The sequence below is a fragment of the Marmota flaviventris genome, chromosome 2 (assembly GCF_047511675.1).
Source record: "Marmota flaviventris isolate mMarFla1 chromosome 2, mMarFla1.hap1, whole genome shotgun sequence".
NCBI classification, from domain to species: Eukaryota; Metazoa; Chordata; class Mammalia; order Rodentia; family Sciuridae; genus Marmota; species Marmota flaviventris.
The window spans coordinates 199,600,210-199,616,211 of record NC_092499.1 but is presented as its reverse complement, the minus strand read 5'-3'; the positions used below and the strand labels follow the sequence as shown (position 1 = coordinate 199,616,211).

Below are 16,002 nucleotides of genomic sequence, written 5' to 3'. Positions count from 1 at the left end.
TGCCCTTGGGCTTCTCCTGTCCTCTCTCCCAGCTCCCAACCCCGCCCCCCCCCCCCCCCCCCCGCCTGTCACCCACCCCCAGCATGTGTGTGTCTGGTACTGGGGACTGAACCCAGCGATGCTCTACCACTGAGCTACACTTCCAGCTCTTTTTATTTTATTTTGAGACAGGGTCTTTTTAGATCGTGGAGGGTCTTGATGACTTGCTGAAGCTGGCCTTAAACTTGTCATCCTTCTGCCTCAGTCTCCGAGTAGCAGCGTGCGCCACAGTGCCCGGTGCCACTCAGTTTTTGAGGCAATATCTTGCTACCCTTCTGTGGCCCCTGATCACTTGTAAAACGGGAACATTGGCAAAATGATATATAGAACGTGCAGCTCCCCTCTCCCAACGCCAGTGCTTGGGATTAAGCCCAAAGGTGCTCTACAATTGAGCATGAGCTACATCCCCAGCCCTTTTATTTTATTTATTTTTTGACAAGATCTCTTAAACTGCTCAGGCTGGCCTCGAACTTGAGAAACTCCTGCCTTCGCCTTCCTAATGGCTGGGATTACAGGCGTGTGCCCCGCTCTGCAAACTGTTTTCAATATATCCTTGACTTTAAATCGAAGAAAACATTGAAAACCTAAGATAAAAATAGTTAACTGTTTATCATTTCGCTAGCACACACACCTTCTCCCCGCTCTCGGCCGTCCCGTTTCCCTTTCCCCAGTCGCTCTCCTTTTTCTCTAGCTTCCCCTCAAGAGGGCACGCAAGCTCCACAGCTTGGCTGCCTCACTTCCGTTCGCCTTCAACCTTCCTTCTGCGCATGTGCCCCGCTCCTCCTTTACCCTCTAGGTGGTTTAGGGAAAGGTTGCACATACTGCGCCTGCGCACTCTTAGTCCGGCCCTCTCCGCCGTCATCCCCGGAAACGCTTCCTTCCCACGCAGCATCTACAGCCCCTCGGGTCGCTGGATCTTTGCCTCTCTAGGCCGTAGGGCCTCTCCTCCATGGTTCTGTCTGTCAGTCGGGTTTCGGAAGCCTGCCGATGAGGCCACGCCACGCGCGGATGCTTCATCCTTGAGTCCGTGACCGGTGAGTGAACCCCAGAAGAGTGTGTATGCGGCGGAGGCCGAGCGGCCGGCATGGGCAGGACCTCCCCTCACTCTGGGAATGGGTCTGTCCGCCCCGCCCTCCCCCCAACTCCCGGAATGGGCTCGCCCCTCGGTCCCAGTCCCTCCTCCTGGCCCGGCGGCGTTGCTAGGGCGACGGCCTGCCGGCTGAGGCCCGGCGTGTGTCCCCGCAGGTGGTGGGGCGGCCCGGGGCCCATGGCGCGGCGGTGCTGACAGAGGCGCGGGCGGCGGCCGGGCCGGAGGGCCGGCATGGCGGGCCAGTTCCGCAGCTACGTGTGGGACCCGTTGCTGATCCTGTCGCAGATCGTCCTCATGCAGACTGTCTATTACGGCTCGCTGGGCCTGTGGCTGGCGCTGGTGGACGCGCTAGTGCGAAGCAGCCCCTCGCTGGACCAGATGTTCGACGCCGAGGTAGGGTCCCCGGGCGGCGCGGGTGGGGTCTCGCCACACCGAGTAGCTCTGTGGACCGCGTTCCCGCTTCGTGGCCCTCGGGAAGGGCTTTTACCCTTCAAAGTCTCAGCTGCCCCATAGGTGACATGGAATGACAGACGACAGGCAGAGAGGTGAAAAGGAAAGGGCCTGGATAGCATCGTAAATAGGCCTGCGTCCCAGGCCACTCCATGGGTCTCCTCTCTGAGTCTCTGAATCCAGATTCTCGGGGCCCATCCTGGGGAGAGGAGTGGATGAAAAGGCATTCTTGGGGTTTCAGTGGAAACTGCCTAGCCTTTGGGTCATAGCTTCCATTTAAGTTCCACTTTACTTGCTGTGTGATGTGGGGCCAGTGTTACCTCTCTGAACTTGCTTTCATGTCTGCAAAATCATGAAACTGTTATCGGAGAGCATGAATTTCAGTACAGAGATCCTGTACTTAAGAGTCCAATCTAGGCCCAGACATGTCAGCTCTGGGAACTTGGGGAACTTGCTTCACTTTTTAGAGCCTTTTTGTTTTCCGGAAAGTGGTCAAAATAGTCCGACCATGTCACTCTCAGTAAAAGGTTATCAAGCCCAGAGGAGCCTAGAAATAAGTACTTTATAAAGTAAAGGAGGCTGCATCTGAGAAGCAGCTATTGGTGTATGGTAATGAACACAGGTCATCACCTGTGCTCAGCCAGGAGACCTGGCTGGAGTTCTTGCCCCTGATGCATACTCTTTGCATAGCCTGTGGGCACTTTATTATTCTGATAGAGGTAGTAATAATAACAGAGGCCTTTTAGCAGAGTGACCAAGATCTCAGGCTTAGAGGCAGACTCACCTGACTGAATCTCAAGGTTTTTATAAGGATAATATGAGATAATGGATGTCATGGGCCTTTCTTTGTAAGCTGAAAGTGTGGTAGAGATATTTGGTCTTCATTAGTGTGTGCCAAGGGTAGCAGAGGTTCATACCTACCAGGCACAGAGTAGTAACCTTGTAGGAGCCTTCATTCTAGGAAGGGCACATGGAAATCCTAGGCTGTGTTGAAGAGTCAACTGATGTGCACAGTCTGAGTTGTAGGTCAGTTCTTGGAAAGGGGGAGGTAGTAAATATTTTAGGTTACAACTACTCAGCTCTGCCACCATAGTGCAAAAGCAGCCAGAGATGATAAGTAAGCGAATATCTGAGGACTGTGTTTCCATAAAACTTTATTTACAAAAGCAGGTGCTTCACCTGTGGTCCAATGGTTTGCTGAACCTCTTTTTCAATATATTGTATCATTTTGGGCAATTTAACTCCTTTGAGCTTTTATGTACTCCTCTGTAAACTAAGAATAGTAATTCCTTTCTTGCCTACTGTGAAGATCAAATGAGATACCATAATGGATGTATAAAAAAGAACCTTTTTGGAAATAGTCTGTTGAACAGTCCAGTCAAAGTGGGCATTGTCCTTGTGTGCTTTGGGAAGAATGCTTGTGCCTTAGGAGGCCTGCTGGGATCCTAGAGCCTGGTGCTCTGCCAAGTCACTTCTCCAGCATATTTCCATTTGTGATTCCCCTCAGATCCTGGGCTTTTCTACCCCTCCAGGCCGGCTGTCCATGATGTCCTTCATCCTCAACGCTCTCACCTGGTGAGTATCACCAGTTTTATTATCCAGCTTTGGGGGTCTTAGCACTGGGACTAACTTCCTAAATTTGGATATGAGACATGCTGGCACTTGTTCCTAGGGAGTGTGGACTGAAGTGGGTGGCAGAGATCAGTTCTGGGATTAATTCTATCATGGAACTCCTTCTGTTGCTGTTTTGACTTAGGTGCAAAGCTCTTGTCACTATGTGTGCTGCCTGCATGATAGCTTCCATCTCAGATTACTTTCCTGATATGACATGAAGTGAGGAGAGGGTTAGACTGGGAGTCAGGAGAACTATCTATCCATCCTTGGTCCCTGTGCCATTGGCCTAGTTACTTCCCTCCTCTCTGAGCCTCAGGCTCCTTATCTGTACACAAGGAGTTGGATTCAGTGACGTGTAAGGTCACTCATGACCACTGCCAGTCTCTTGAGAGGTGGTTTAGTGTAGTGATCAAGATCTCAGGCTCAGAGGCAGACTCACTTGACTGAATCTCAGCTTTACCACTTTGGACAAGTTAAATCTATCTAAGCCCCATTTCCTCAGGGGCTAATAACATTGCCTGCCTCATAGTTGTAAGGATCAAGTGATTTAATTCACAGGAAAAACTTAGAATGATGCCTTGTACGTTGCTATTATTATTGACCTTACACTGGAATACTTGAATACTGCTAGGCTAATTTTGAACTAAATTTGTCTCCCACATATTTTCTGTTTGGCTTATACAGAGGTCAGCCCACACATGGAGTTTAACACATTTTTTCACTTAGTTGAATGTCAGTATGTTTTATAAAAGTGCAGATTTATGGCTTCTCTTGAATAATGGGAAGATGGATTGCAGGCTACCCTTCTAGTATGGTAACGTTTGCCTAAATGCAAGTAGCTTTTGTCTCCTCTTAAGCTAGAACATGTATAGTTTTAGGATGCACCACCATTCCCTAGCTTCCTTCTGACAGTTGCCATTTATCATCAATCTCCTAGTTTTATTTTCTTCTATTTAGTGTGATTCACTCTTGATGTTACCTACCAGGTTCCTTTAGGCATCTAATATTGTAACACTTGCTTCACACTAAACCTTGCTCGCTTCTGACCACTATGCTGCCATCCTAATTTTTCCCTATCCCCCAAATAACCTAATCTAAGGCCAGGACAACCCAGTGACAACTCACTGCTGTCCTCTCCCAACAGTGCCCTGGGCTTGCTGTACTTCATCCGGCGAGGGAAGCAGTGTCTGGATTTCACTGTCACTGTCCATTTCTTTCACCTCCTGGGCTGCTGGTTCTACAGCTCCCGTTTCCCCTCGGCGCTGACCTGGTGGCTGGTCCAAGCCGTGTGCATTGCACTCATGGCTGTCATCGGGGAGTACCTGTGCATGCGGACGGAGCTCAAGGAGATCCCCCTCAACTCAGCCCCTAAATCCAATGTCTAGAATTGGGCCCTTTGGACACTCTACTGGCACTTGGGCTCCCCAACTTGGGCTAGTCAGACCTTCTGGATGAGGTCCAGCCCAGGTCTGAGAGGAACCCTGGAAATGTGAAGTCTCTGTTGGTGGAGAGATAGTGAGGTCCCATCAAGAAAGCAGGTAGCAGTCAGGATCACAGCTGCAAGAATGGCCTCTGTCTGCTGAAGCCTTGGTATCTGAGAGGTCTGGAAGGGGACCTCTTTGAGAGTCATATCAGATTTGGAACCATGTCATTCTTGAGCCATCACACCTGTCACCAGCCTATTGTTTTAAAAAAGAAAAAAAAAATCAAGGATATCTGATTGGAACAAACCACTCTTCTAGTCATCTGTCTTACCCCTGTACAGCTATTACCTTTGCCATGTTGCGGAACTACAGTGATTCTTTTTAGAGCAACAGATTTCTGGAGCCATAGCCACAGAAAGAGATCTAGTGCAAAGTACTATGCTACTGTCAGGGAGAGGGCGGCAGACACAGACATCAAGCGCAAGGAGAATGCAAAGCCTGTGCCCTGTTACACACATACATGTGTGCACCCAAGAACCCATGATTAATTTCCTTCAAGTTCCCACTCCTGGGTCCCCACCCTGATGCCAGCCTTCCTCAAAGCAGGTCATAGGACCCAGAGAAGAATCCCATCATCACTTCCAGTCTAACCCTCATATTGGGGTCACTGCCTGCTCTCTAGGAATGACCAGGTTCCCAAGCACCTACTGGATCTCGGTACTGGCAAGAGTTCCTTTTTCCTGTATTATTTGGAATTCTCTGGTGGGAAGGGCATGGTGGGTGCCCAGCTTTAGGAAGCCCAACTTTCTAGCCCAGGCTATGCTGATAGTGCTGAGGCAGATAAAAATTTGCTGCTAAGATTTTTCTTTGGGGATAGAATTTCCTGTGAGGGGCTTGCAGCTCTCCTTCCTGTGTACAGAAATACAGTATTTTCCATGGTTCCGTCTGTACTTCCTTTGTAATGCGTGGTTGGAACGGAGATAGATGAATAGCTAGGCAAAGGATCTACAAAGAATTGTTAAGTTACCTTATCCTTTCCTGGACCTTCAAGTTATTCCTCCAATTGGTTAAAATACGAAACATTCAGGGAACTCTGCCTCACTCCATGTCCCCACCTCCCACACCTATAGCTCCTTTTACTATGCCTCTGGTTAATTGCCATGACTCTTGGGACTTCCCCCCACCCCCTCTTACTGCTGATTTCTGAACATGTGCAACAGAGCAACACCACTTCTGCACTGAAACCATCAGTGTTCTTTGATTTCTCTGGATTTTGCCCAAGAAAGCTGTCAGGGTTTAGCTTTTAGTATTAGAATTACATAGAAAAGTTTTGTCTCTCTAGGAGCCTTTCTAGCCTCCTGGCTCTGAGCCTTGTGTAGGGAACCAAACCTTACAGGGGCAAACATGCTTGGGTGGAAGCTGGGAAAGTGCTAGAGTGAGGCAGCTCAAGAACTCGAGAGTGCTGTGGCCAAAGTGGATGGAAACAGCTTGTTACTGGGGCATAGTAATCCTGGCTGCAGGGTCCAGGAGGTAAGACCAGGGGTTGGTGGATTTCCCCCTAGAGACCACAAATTCTACAGGCATGTGACTAACTTTTTGAAGGGCTTCAGACACACCCCATGTGGCAGCTCTCTCCCTTGATGAGCTGTGGTGGCTGTTGCTGCCGCTATGGTTGGACCACCTCTTTAGGATTTCCTTTGAGGACTGGTGCCACTTTTTTTCTGCATATCTTCTGTGATGACATGTCTTTGTCTCTTGAGTGTTACTTTAACTTTTGGAAAATGCCCCAAATCAGGAGAACCAGTCCCCCTCTCAAGAATATTGTAACCAAGTTGAGTGACAGGGATCAAAAATATGTGACTTTAAGCCAGACACAGTGGTACATGCCTGTGATCCCAGCTCTCTGGAGGCTGAGGCAGAAGGACTGCAAGTTTTTAAGGCCAGCCTGGGCAACAAAAAACAATTTCTGGAACTAAGTTCCAGAGGACTGAGCAAGGCAGTGATATGTTTGTCATCTGAATAATCTATGAAGTACTTAATAGGTATCCAGGAGTGAGCTAAGGGCTATGTCTCCTTTCTCAATCTTCCCAACAACCCTCTAAAGTAGGAAATACCATCATCTGTATCTTATGTATGAGGAGACTGTTAAGAACTTACACAGGGTTACATTTTAGGAGCTGGCAGTATCAGGATTTGGGCTCTGGTAGTAACATTATTAAGCATCATTTTGATTGGTTAAACAATCTATCACCTTATAAGCATACCTCACCATCCCATTGTTTTAAATACTAAGGATGAATAGTGCTTTGTAAACATTACTTTCTAAGAAAAAACTAATAGGCATTGTACTAAATATGGCCAGAAGTTTCCCAAGTGGTTCTAGAAATGTAGAAAATGTCTTTATTTCCAAATTATAAAGGATAGTACCGAGGTCACAAAGCTATCTCCCTCCTATTTCAAGTTGATAATCATGACTTTCTACTTTCTAACCATTCAGAGAGAAAAGTGGACTGTTGCATAATTGCTTAGAATAATTTATAACTCTGAAGGAGGATGGGAAAGGAGAAAGTGATGTCTGGCTCAGAGGGCACCTCTAACCCCTTGCTCTAGGCAACCCTGTCCAAATCTGAGTCAAATGGGAGCCAGGATGTAGTCAAAAGATATCTGGGAGTGGAGATTGGTGGGAAGCTCCAGGTGTCCCTAAGTTCTGGTGGTACATAGCTCAAACAGGCTGTCCTAGAAGTTGAGTTTCTTGGTCTCCTTCCTCTGACTAGCAGATCAGGGTGGCTTTTGGGGGGGGAGAGCAGTGAGCAATCAGGTATGGAATATCTCCCTGTACCTGTAGCACAGGGACCACAGATACTTGGGGCCGGGCTTCTGGGAACCCAGAGCAGGAGGAGTAGGGGTGGACTCAGGGTACCAGAGGAGCCTGAGGGATTAGAAGCCACATCTTGCTCAAGGAAGCTAAGCCATGTCCTGCCTCTGCCTCGGCAAGTCGGTGTTATAAGGGTCCAGTGCTGGAAGACTTTAAAGAGCAGCAGTGGAGTGCAGGGTTAAGTCCTGGAATCCTCATAATAGCTGTGAGATCTTGGGTAAGACACCCAACCTCTCACACTACCTTAGTTTCCTCATTTGTAAAACGAGGGTTAATTGTAGTCATCCCTCATTGTCCGTGGGAGATTGGTTTTAGGATCCCCAAGGTTATCAAATTCTGAAGATGTTCATCTCTTTTACAAAATGGCTCAGTAAAAAAAATAAATAAATAAATAAAGGGGAAAATAGCATATTATTTGCACATAATCTACATTCCTCCTGTTGTATACTTTAAATCATCTCCAGAGTACTTACAATTCCTAATACAATGTAAATGTTATGTAAATTGTTGTTATACTATAGGGAAGGACAAGAAAAGGATCTGTACATTTTCTGTATGAACCCAGTATTGTGTTTTTCCCCAAGTAATTTTGGACTACAGTTGAATCCATGGATTTATAATTAGTAGGCTATTGCTTACCTCTCCATTTTACATAAGTGGACAAGACTTTCTTCTGAGCCTGTGTTATCTAATGTTAGATAGGCGGCTGGCTTGTCTGTGATATAGGTGCCATCACCTAGTATTGAGCTGTTTGTGCCATACCCTGCAAGTGGTTAATTTATATTCCTTTTTAATCTAATGAAACAGGCACCACCATTCCCTGCATTTTGCAGGCAACATTTGAAGATTAGGAAGTAAACAGCTTTCCCCAACAGGGGCTGCAGCTGTAGCTCAGTGGCAGAGTGCTTGCTTAGCACATGTGAGGCACTGGGTTCGATCCTCAGCACCACCTAAAAATAAGGCATGCTGTCCATCTACAACTGCAAAAAACAAAACAAAATAAACCCCACAAACTAGCCATGTCTGCCTTGAAGGCCTCATCCTCTTCACATTTCAGTTGTTTGAACTTACCTGGTCCAAATAATTGGGACAGTATTGAAATCCAGATGCCGCTTTAGCAAAATGTTGTGAATGTGAACATAAATTTGGCTTGTTAACAATCATCTAGTTCTCTAAAAGCTGACAAGTAAGATGCTTGAAAGCAAGAAAAAGGGTCAGTACTAGCCTCAGGGTTCATTATGGTAAAGGGCCAGGGAGAAGGTTTGGGGAGAGGCCAAACATTTGGTTCAATACCTGGCTTCATGTATTGGTCAATACCTTTCAAGCTGGCTTTATCTACATAAGCCTGATCTACTTAAGACCCTCTGAAATGGATATTAGTATCCCTATTTTAAAAACAGATTAAATAGTCTCTGAAAGCTCATGTGACTTATTAAACATCAATATAAGTTTAGATTCAAAAATTTAGTTTCCCCTCCTGCCCTGATTAACTGTTTGGGAACCATTTGTGAGATATCTTCCTTCCCAAATCAGGATCTCACAGAACCCAGAAGAGCCTCAGACTAAAGTGGTTAAATAAGAGGGTTGTGGTGGGGAGATCCCAACTGTGGGATTGTGAGAAGCAGGTTGTCAGAGGCATAAACGCCAGGGGGAGGTGGGGGTAAGGCTGGCAGGTACACTGCTGCTGGGAGTCACTCTTCCCTAGGACCTGCATGTTTTGCTCTCCTGGCCATGCTGGATCCCGCCCTCAGCACACAGACTCCCCTGTGCTGGGTGGCTCTTCTTGGGCAGGTGGGGACCAACTGCTTTCTGTGGAGCAAAGTGGGAGTTGCCAGTCTTGCCTAGGTCCACCCTATTTCCCCACTTGGGCTTCCACCTGGGGTCCCCTAGGCTATGTAGGGAAAGGGGAGGAGCAGAAAGGGTTTGGAATTTCTGTTTGGGTGCAAGGTGCCCTGACTGCCCACTGATGGCAGCTCAATCCTAAAATTCATTCAGAGGTTGATGGATCAGGTGCCTGGGAAGGAAGATTGAGTAAAGGTTATTTTCCAAGGTTGATGGGATTGATGGTGGGCTGCAGGGAACAGAAGTGCATACTACTGATGGAATGGGCTGGAGTAAAGCTGAGCCGGAAGTGGAAGAGGTTGCGCAGGAAGTTGTGGGGGGTAGGGTGGGGTGGGGTATGCTCTGTAAGGGGTGCTATGCTTAGATCTCATTGGGAGGTAGGAAGCCTGCAGCAGAGGTGCCAACTGAGCCGTTCAGGCTGGGCCACGGGTCCCAGATTCCAGATCCACGGAGACCCAGTCGCCCAGCTGAGCACTTGTTGAGAGGAGGGGCGCTAGCAAGGGGGTTAAAGGGGGGAGCCCTCCCATAGGAGGGCTCTTCCAAAGGGAACTACCCTGTCCTCCTGGCAGGGTTCCGCGCCTCTTGACGGCTGCCGTCCTCTCTGGGAGGCACCCTCCCTGCACAGTGTGTCTCCTGGGAATATGGAGGATTATAGCTTTTGGAGAAAAAAACTCCCTGGGCTTCCCTTTCCCCAACTGCGTTCCAGATCCTTTGGCTCCTATCAACAGAGGGCGACGCCCACCAGATGGATTCGACATGGCTTGGATTCAAGGACGGACTTGCCATGTCACTGGAGCAGCAGAGATGTGGTGCCAACTCCCTGTCTACCTGGTGTTTTCTGTTGTGACCCAGGTGGGCCATATATGGAGGTCCAGCCTTTCTTGAGGCGAATGCACTGATAATCAGGCTTGTTATGGACTAGATGCTGGAACTGCTTCACTGCCCAGTGACTTCCCCGCCTTCTTTCCGCACCTTCCCACCCTTTTGGGAAAATGGAATGGGGAGCAGCCTTCTCACTCCTAGCTGAGTGAGTCGGAGCAAGTCCCTTTTTCTATCTGGGCGCCAAGGTTTCCTCCAGTTTGCAGAGCCATTGTGAGGCACCTTGGGCCCAGGAAGCCCACGGCAAATGTCCTGCTCTGACTTCATAGAGAAGAGTGCAGCGCTCAGGAGACCCACTCGCAGAGGGGAGGGGGAGGGGGAGGGTGCAACCCCCAGCTCTAGACTGACCGTAGAACTTGGGGCTGGGCTTTGGGGATCCGGAAGTCGTGACACACACTCCCTTGGCCACCTTCACCAAGGGCCTTTTTTCTCCATCCTCCCAACCTCGCATGAACTGGCGGAGCCAGCGGCAGCATTTTTCGGTGCCATGTGGAAGATTTTATTTGTAGACTCGCAAATTTGCCCGCCCAACCCTCCCGTCCAGCTGATTGCGCGATCTCCGCCCTTTCCTCACACATCAGGCTCCCATCGGGTCACGCCACCTGGGTGCAGAGACCTCAGTGTTAGGCGCTAAGATCGCCCCTAGAGGGCGCTGTTGCTTGGTAAGAGGGCACAGGGACAAGTTGGAGATGCTGGTTTTGCTGAAGGGGAAGCCTTCCTTTAGCTGGACCGCCGTAGCTAATGGTCCCCTTCTTTCAATGGGGCCTCATTGATTCCTTGGAGGGATTGAAGTAATGTGTTCTTCCTATTTTCTTTTTCTTTCCTTTTACTTTCTTCTCTTTTTTCTTAGTATTATTTTGCTAAGGAACTTAGAGTAAATTTCATTTGAAGCATGAAAAAAATCAAACAAATGGAGGGTTCATTTGGTAGGATTGGGGATGGGATGCAGCAAAGCCCAATCTGGCCACGTTCCTCCATAAACTGGTTCATTTAACCTCTATGAGACTGAGAGCCACAGCAATTCTAGGCCATCCCGAGGCCTCCTGGCAACAAGATGACCCACCTTGGAGCCTACACTTTCAGTGTCTTTCTTTCCCCAGAGCCCCTAGTTGCATTCTGAGAAACCTAAGCCCTGCCACTATCCTGATGTTTGGCTTGGTCAGTGGCTTCCCCCTCTCTGGCAATAGAGACAGAGCCTCCCAGCCCTGCCAGTCACTGTCCTTAAGACTTGGGATCCCAACTGGGCATGGTGGCACATGTCTGTAGGCCCAGCACTTGGGAGGCTGAGGCAGGAGGAGTGCTTGAGCCCACTGAGATTGAGACCATCCTGAGCAACAGTGAGACCCCATCGCAAAAAAAAAAGAATTTAAGATTGAGGCTGGGCCCAGTGCCGCATGCCTGTAATCCCAGCAATTTAGACTAAGGGAGGAGATCACAAGTTTCAGTCCAGCCTGGGCAACTTAACTCCATCTCAAATAAAAATAAAGGGCTGGGGATGTAGCTCTGTGTTAGAGCACCCCGGATTTAATCCCCAGTACCACACCAAAAATTTAAAAAAACCTTAGGATCCTGAGTCTACTGACTCTAGGGCTCTGTGTCTGGCTCAGGGTGTGCACCTCCCTGTCACACCCACCTTGTATGAATGGTACATAGGCACCTCAAGTGATGCAGAGCAAAAGCGGGTACAGCAGCGCTTGACCCAGCGCAGGCTAGAGGGTCTGCACATGACGCGGGGCCCTGGGAGGTGGATTCGTCTGGGCAGCCCCTCAAACCAGATATTCTGGCCACCTGTATCCAACTGCTTCATGTCCCCCACAGGACTTCTGTGGTAGTGGGTTTTCAGGAAGATGACTCTGCGGCTCCCAGTAGATAGTTGCTTCCCCCGTGTTCCAGTGTTCAAGCCTTGACTCCTCGATGTCCTTGGGACCTCAGGCTCCACCTTATCTAGTGGCACTGTTACAGTTGGCTCCTTTTCCTTGTTCCTTTTCTCTGATGCTATCTCGGGCTTCCAGTCTTCGGCCCTTGTCTCCTTAGATTCCTCCGTAGACTCTTCTTTCTTATTCTCCTGTGTCTTCTCAAGGAATCTAGCTTCCTGGAGTTTTTCGTTATTTTTTTTCACTTCATTGCAGACACTGTCTCTGGCAGAGAGAGAAAAGGCTGTCAGCAGAGCAGGACAGGCTCTGGTTTCCTGGCCCTGTCCTGAGGAGGTTGCTATGCAGCCAACTCAGGGGATCCTGTTGAGAAAGAAAGCTAGAGAGGGGCTGAAAAGGAACTTGTCCATCACCCAAAGGCCTGTGCCTAGTGACAGGGCGGTGGTTATGTATTGGCAGAGGGATGGGAGAGGCTGGGAAGGCAGAAGGCACAACAAGTAGTTACAACATCTAGGAATACATGATGTGCGTCGACCACCAGGTTAGGATCTGCCTCTGGATTTCAGTTGAGAGGGTGAACAGTCCAGAGGGTGTTTTTTTGTTGTTGTTGTTGTTTTGTTTTTTGTTTTCAGATCATGTCTCAAGAAACATTAGGATTCTGAGGAGGTGTTTCCAAGGCCCTCACTTCCCCAGGGTGAGGACAGGATGAGGGCAAGATATTCCCTAACAAAAATATAGTTCGGGCCTGGGGATTGGTATTGGAGAGGTCCCACTGCTTTAAAAAAAGTTGGGAAGCAGGCATGGTGGCACATGCCTCTAATTCTAGCTACTGAGGAGGCTGAGGCAGGGGATTGAAAATTCAAGGCCAGCCTCAGCAACTTAGGGAGGCCCCAAACAATTTAGCGAGACCCTGTCTCAAAATAAAAAATAAAACGGACTGGGGCTCAGGGGTAGGGCACTTGCCTGGCACCTGTGAGGCACTGGGCTCAGCACCACATAAAAATAATAAAATAAAAGTATTGTGTCCATCTACAACTAAAAAAAAAAAAAAAAAAAAAAATTTAAAGGGACTGGAGATTCAATCCCTAGTACCAAAATAATAATAATTAACAACAACAATAATAATAATACCAAAATAATAAATAAAGAAAGTTGGGAAACTGATGCTTCTGATTCTGTACTTCCTGGTTGCCTGCATCTAGGAGGCCAAATCAGAGGACCCCAGAGGAGGACTTAATCCCCAGGGTGTCTAACAGACTGTAAACCCCTATCATAGCCCATTGTAACCACGTGGAGAGGCAGGCTCCAGATAGCAGCAATACTGGTGATGTAATGGATGCTGTTAATTGGAGGCCCACTGTCAGGCCCAGAATCCTCATGAGACTTCTGCTAAGTATGAGGCAGTGAAGTAGCAGAGTAGCTTGTAGAGCAGAGGCTTTGGAGTCAGACAAATGAGGGTTCAGAATCTGCTCCTTCCTCTTACCAACTATGGAACTAGGGTGAGAAGTTTAACCTCAGCTTTATTTGTAAAGCTGAAATAATTCTGTGTACCTATTAGGATTCTTGGGAAGAATAAACTAAATGGGCAAATACTTGTGTAGTGCTTAGCACAGTAGCTGGTGTTCGGTACTTAACAGGTTAGCTTTCTTAATATTCTGATGTGACTTATGAGGAAACTGAGCCTCACCAAGATATACTAATCCTCAGACTTCGGGGGCCAGTCTGCAGGTGAATCTCTGGGCTGGGTTAATGGGAGGGAGAGGAAGAGTGACCCCACCCACTCAGTGCTGCAGGTGGTGCTTAGGTTCATAATTGGATGACTACAGCAGTGTTATGGCCATAGCTTCAATATCAGATAGGAATGACTTCAAATCCTGGCTCCTCCACTCTTCAGTTCAGCTAAGTGAGCTAAGTCTCTTCATCTCTTGAGTCTCAGTCCCCATCAGTAGTAAAACAGGTATAATAAATTCCTCTCTTAGGGAGCCTTTGAGAAAAATAGACCTATTCTCTATTTTCTTTAAATAGACCTATTCTCTATTTTCTTTAGCACACCCCTGTTCCAAGTAACAACAGCTATTGGGTCCATGGTGATGGTAACGCGGGCTCACCCAGAGGAAATACGGAGCATCTTCGGATCTCTGAGCACTGAATTCCAACACCGTCTTGCTAGGCTATGCAGTTCTTGGATCCTGCGGTTGGAGCTCCTGAGTAGCTTCAAGAGTGACAAATTTCTTAATACCTGTTGGGGGCAAGAAACCAGAGAAACAGAAGCTTCAGCTCTCCTGGGATAGCCTTCCCGTGCCCTGCCTCTGGGTCATCTCAGCTCAGGGCTGGGTCTGCTGACTCCTCTGGGTCATGTGGCCTGGCAAGCAGGAGCAGCTCTGCACCCGGAATCAGGCTCCCTTAAACTGGGGTCAAAATGAGCTCTCACCATTTTAAGTCGGTTCCGCTCAATTGTTTTGCAGACAGGCTGACTTATCTTGTCTTGTAGTTTCTCATCTTGCATCTGAGGGAGGGGGAGAGAGAGAGAGTCAGCTAGTGCAGGAAGAGTCCCCCGAATGCCTCCATTATGCCTCTCCATTTGACCAAATGTGGTTTGATCAGCCCCAGACTGGCAGTTTTGTCACCCTGGTTTGGGAGCAGAACTGGGGAGACCATTTTAACTCTCTAGATCTCCCTTCATCCTTCACCTTCCCTTCCCCCTAGGCTGGAAGGCCCCTGTCCTTGGTATGCCTGGACTCTTTTAAGGCCCCTTCTAGGGGCTAACTCCAGGGTCCAGTCCAAAGTCTGACCTTGGAAACCACTTTGTTCTTGGGCCCGTTTGCTGATGGACTCATGCTGGCGCTGTGAGGCCTCAAAGACTGAAGGAGCAAGACTGGTGCCAGGCTTGTCTGTGCCCTGCCCCTCGCAGTTCAGACAGCACTCAACCCAGCATCAGATAGTGGTGCTGGAGCTCCCAGGCAGGGGAGCTGTGACATCACTGAATGTGACAGCAACAGGGCAGGGTCTCCAGGGAGTTTGTGTGGGGGGCAGGAGTAGACGGTGGAGGATGAGAAGGAAACTCCCATCTGTGGAGAAACACACACAGTAGGGGACAGGCAGCTGCATACGTGATCAAAACCTCCCTGGTGATCATAACCTCCCTGCGAGGTAAGAGGATTATCCCCTCTTTTTAAATGAGGAGGCCAGGGTTCAAAAAGGTTCAAAATGGCTCAAAAATTTACAGCTCAATGATGGTGGAGCTGGAAACCTGACCAAGGTCTCACAGCTCAGGAAACCTGGCTTCTCAAATCATGCTCATCTATTCTGTTGTGTCACTTGTGTTGACTGCACTTGCTACATGCCAGGTGCTGATATCAAAATTTTCTATTTTGAGACAGGGTCTTACTAGGTTGCTTAGGGCCTTCCTAAATTGCTGAGGCTGCCTTTGAACTTGTGATTCTCCAGTCCCAGCCTCCAAGTTCCTATCATAGGCCTGTGCACCACACCCAGCTTCTCCATTACTTTCTTAAGGCTAGACCTCAGTCAATAATATTTTCTTCTGTAAATATGTTAGGATTTGGGGGCCACAGAGTTATGGCCCCAAACTCAACTGCTCAATTCTGTTGTTACAGAGCAAAAGCAGCCATATGTAATAAGTAAGTGAATGGGCATGTCGGTATTGTAATAAAACTTTATTTGCAAGAACAGTCATGGATTTGATCCATGCCAACCCTAGTCCAGTCAACAACAATAAATTAAAAGCCAATTTGTCATGCTTACCTATTTCTGTGATATCAATACTTCTATCACATTTGATTTAAAGTTACCAGTTGAGGGACTAGGGTGTACCTCAGTGGTAGAGTGTTTGCCTAGCATACACAAGGCCATGGGTTTGATCCCCAGTGCCACAATGACAAAAACAAACAACACAAACAA

General features: G+C 48.2%; 2 protein-coding genes across 3 annotated transcripts; one reads left to right on the top strand and one right to left on the bottom strand.

Annotated features, from left to right (window-relative positions):
- Positions 1-927: 927 nt before the first annotated feature.
- On the top strand, positions 928-5,567 carry Sys1 (SYS1 golgi trafficking protein). 2 transcript variants are annotated; one of them, XM_027954293.2, is made up of 4 exons: positions 928-1,073; positions 1,285-1,522; positions 3,087-3,154; positions 4,338-5,567. In XM_027954293.2, the coding sequence occupies exons 2-4, from the start codon at positions 1,361-1,363 to the stop codon at positions 4,576-4,578; spliced, it is 471 nt and encodes a 156-aa protein (XP_027810094.1). In that variant the 5' UTR covers positions 928-1,073; positions 1,285-1,360; the 3' UTR covers positions 4,579-5,567. The 2 variants fall into 2 exon arrangements, with proteins under 2 accessions (XP_027810094.1, XP_027810095.1); XM_027954294.2 differs by having other exon boundaries at positions 929-1,073; positions 1,415-1,522.
- A 6,249-nt stretch (positions 5,568-11,816) lies between these two features.
- Tp53tg5 (TP53 target 5) lies at positions 11,817-14,614 on the bottom strand. Its single transcript, XM_027954109.3, has 3 exons — positions 14,516-14,614; positions 14,193-14,323; positions 11,817-12,351 (listed from the first exon to the last, which is right to left on the bottom strand). Exons 1-3 carry the CDS (start codon positions 14,588-14,590, stop codon positions 11,817-11,819), a joined length of 741 nt encoding a protein of 246 aa, XP_027809910.3. The 5' UTR covers positions 14,591-14,614.
- Between the last annotated feature and the right edge of the window lie 1,388 nt (positions 14,615-16,002).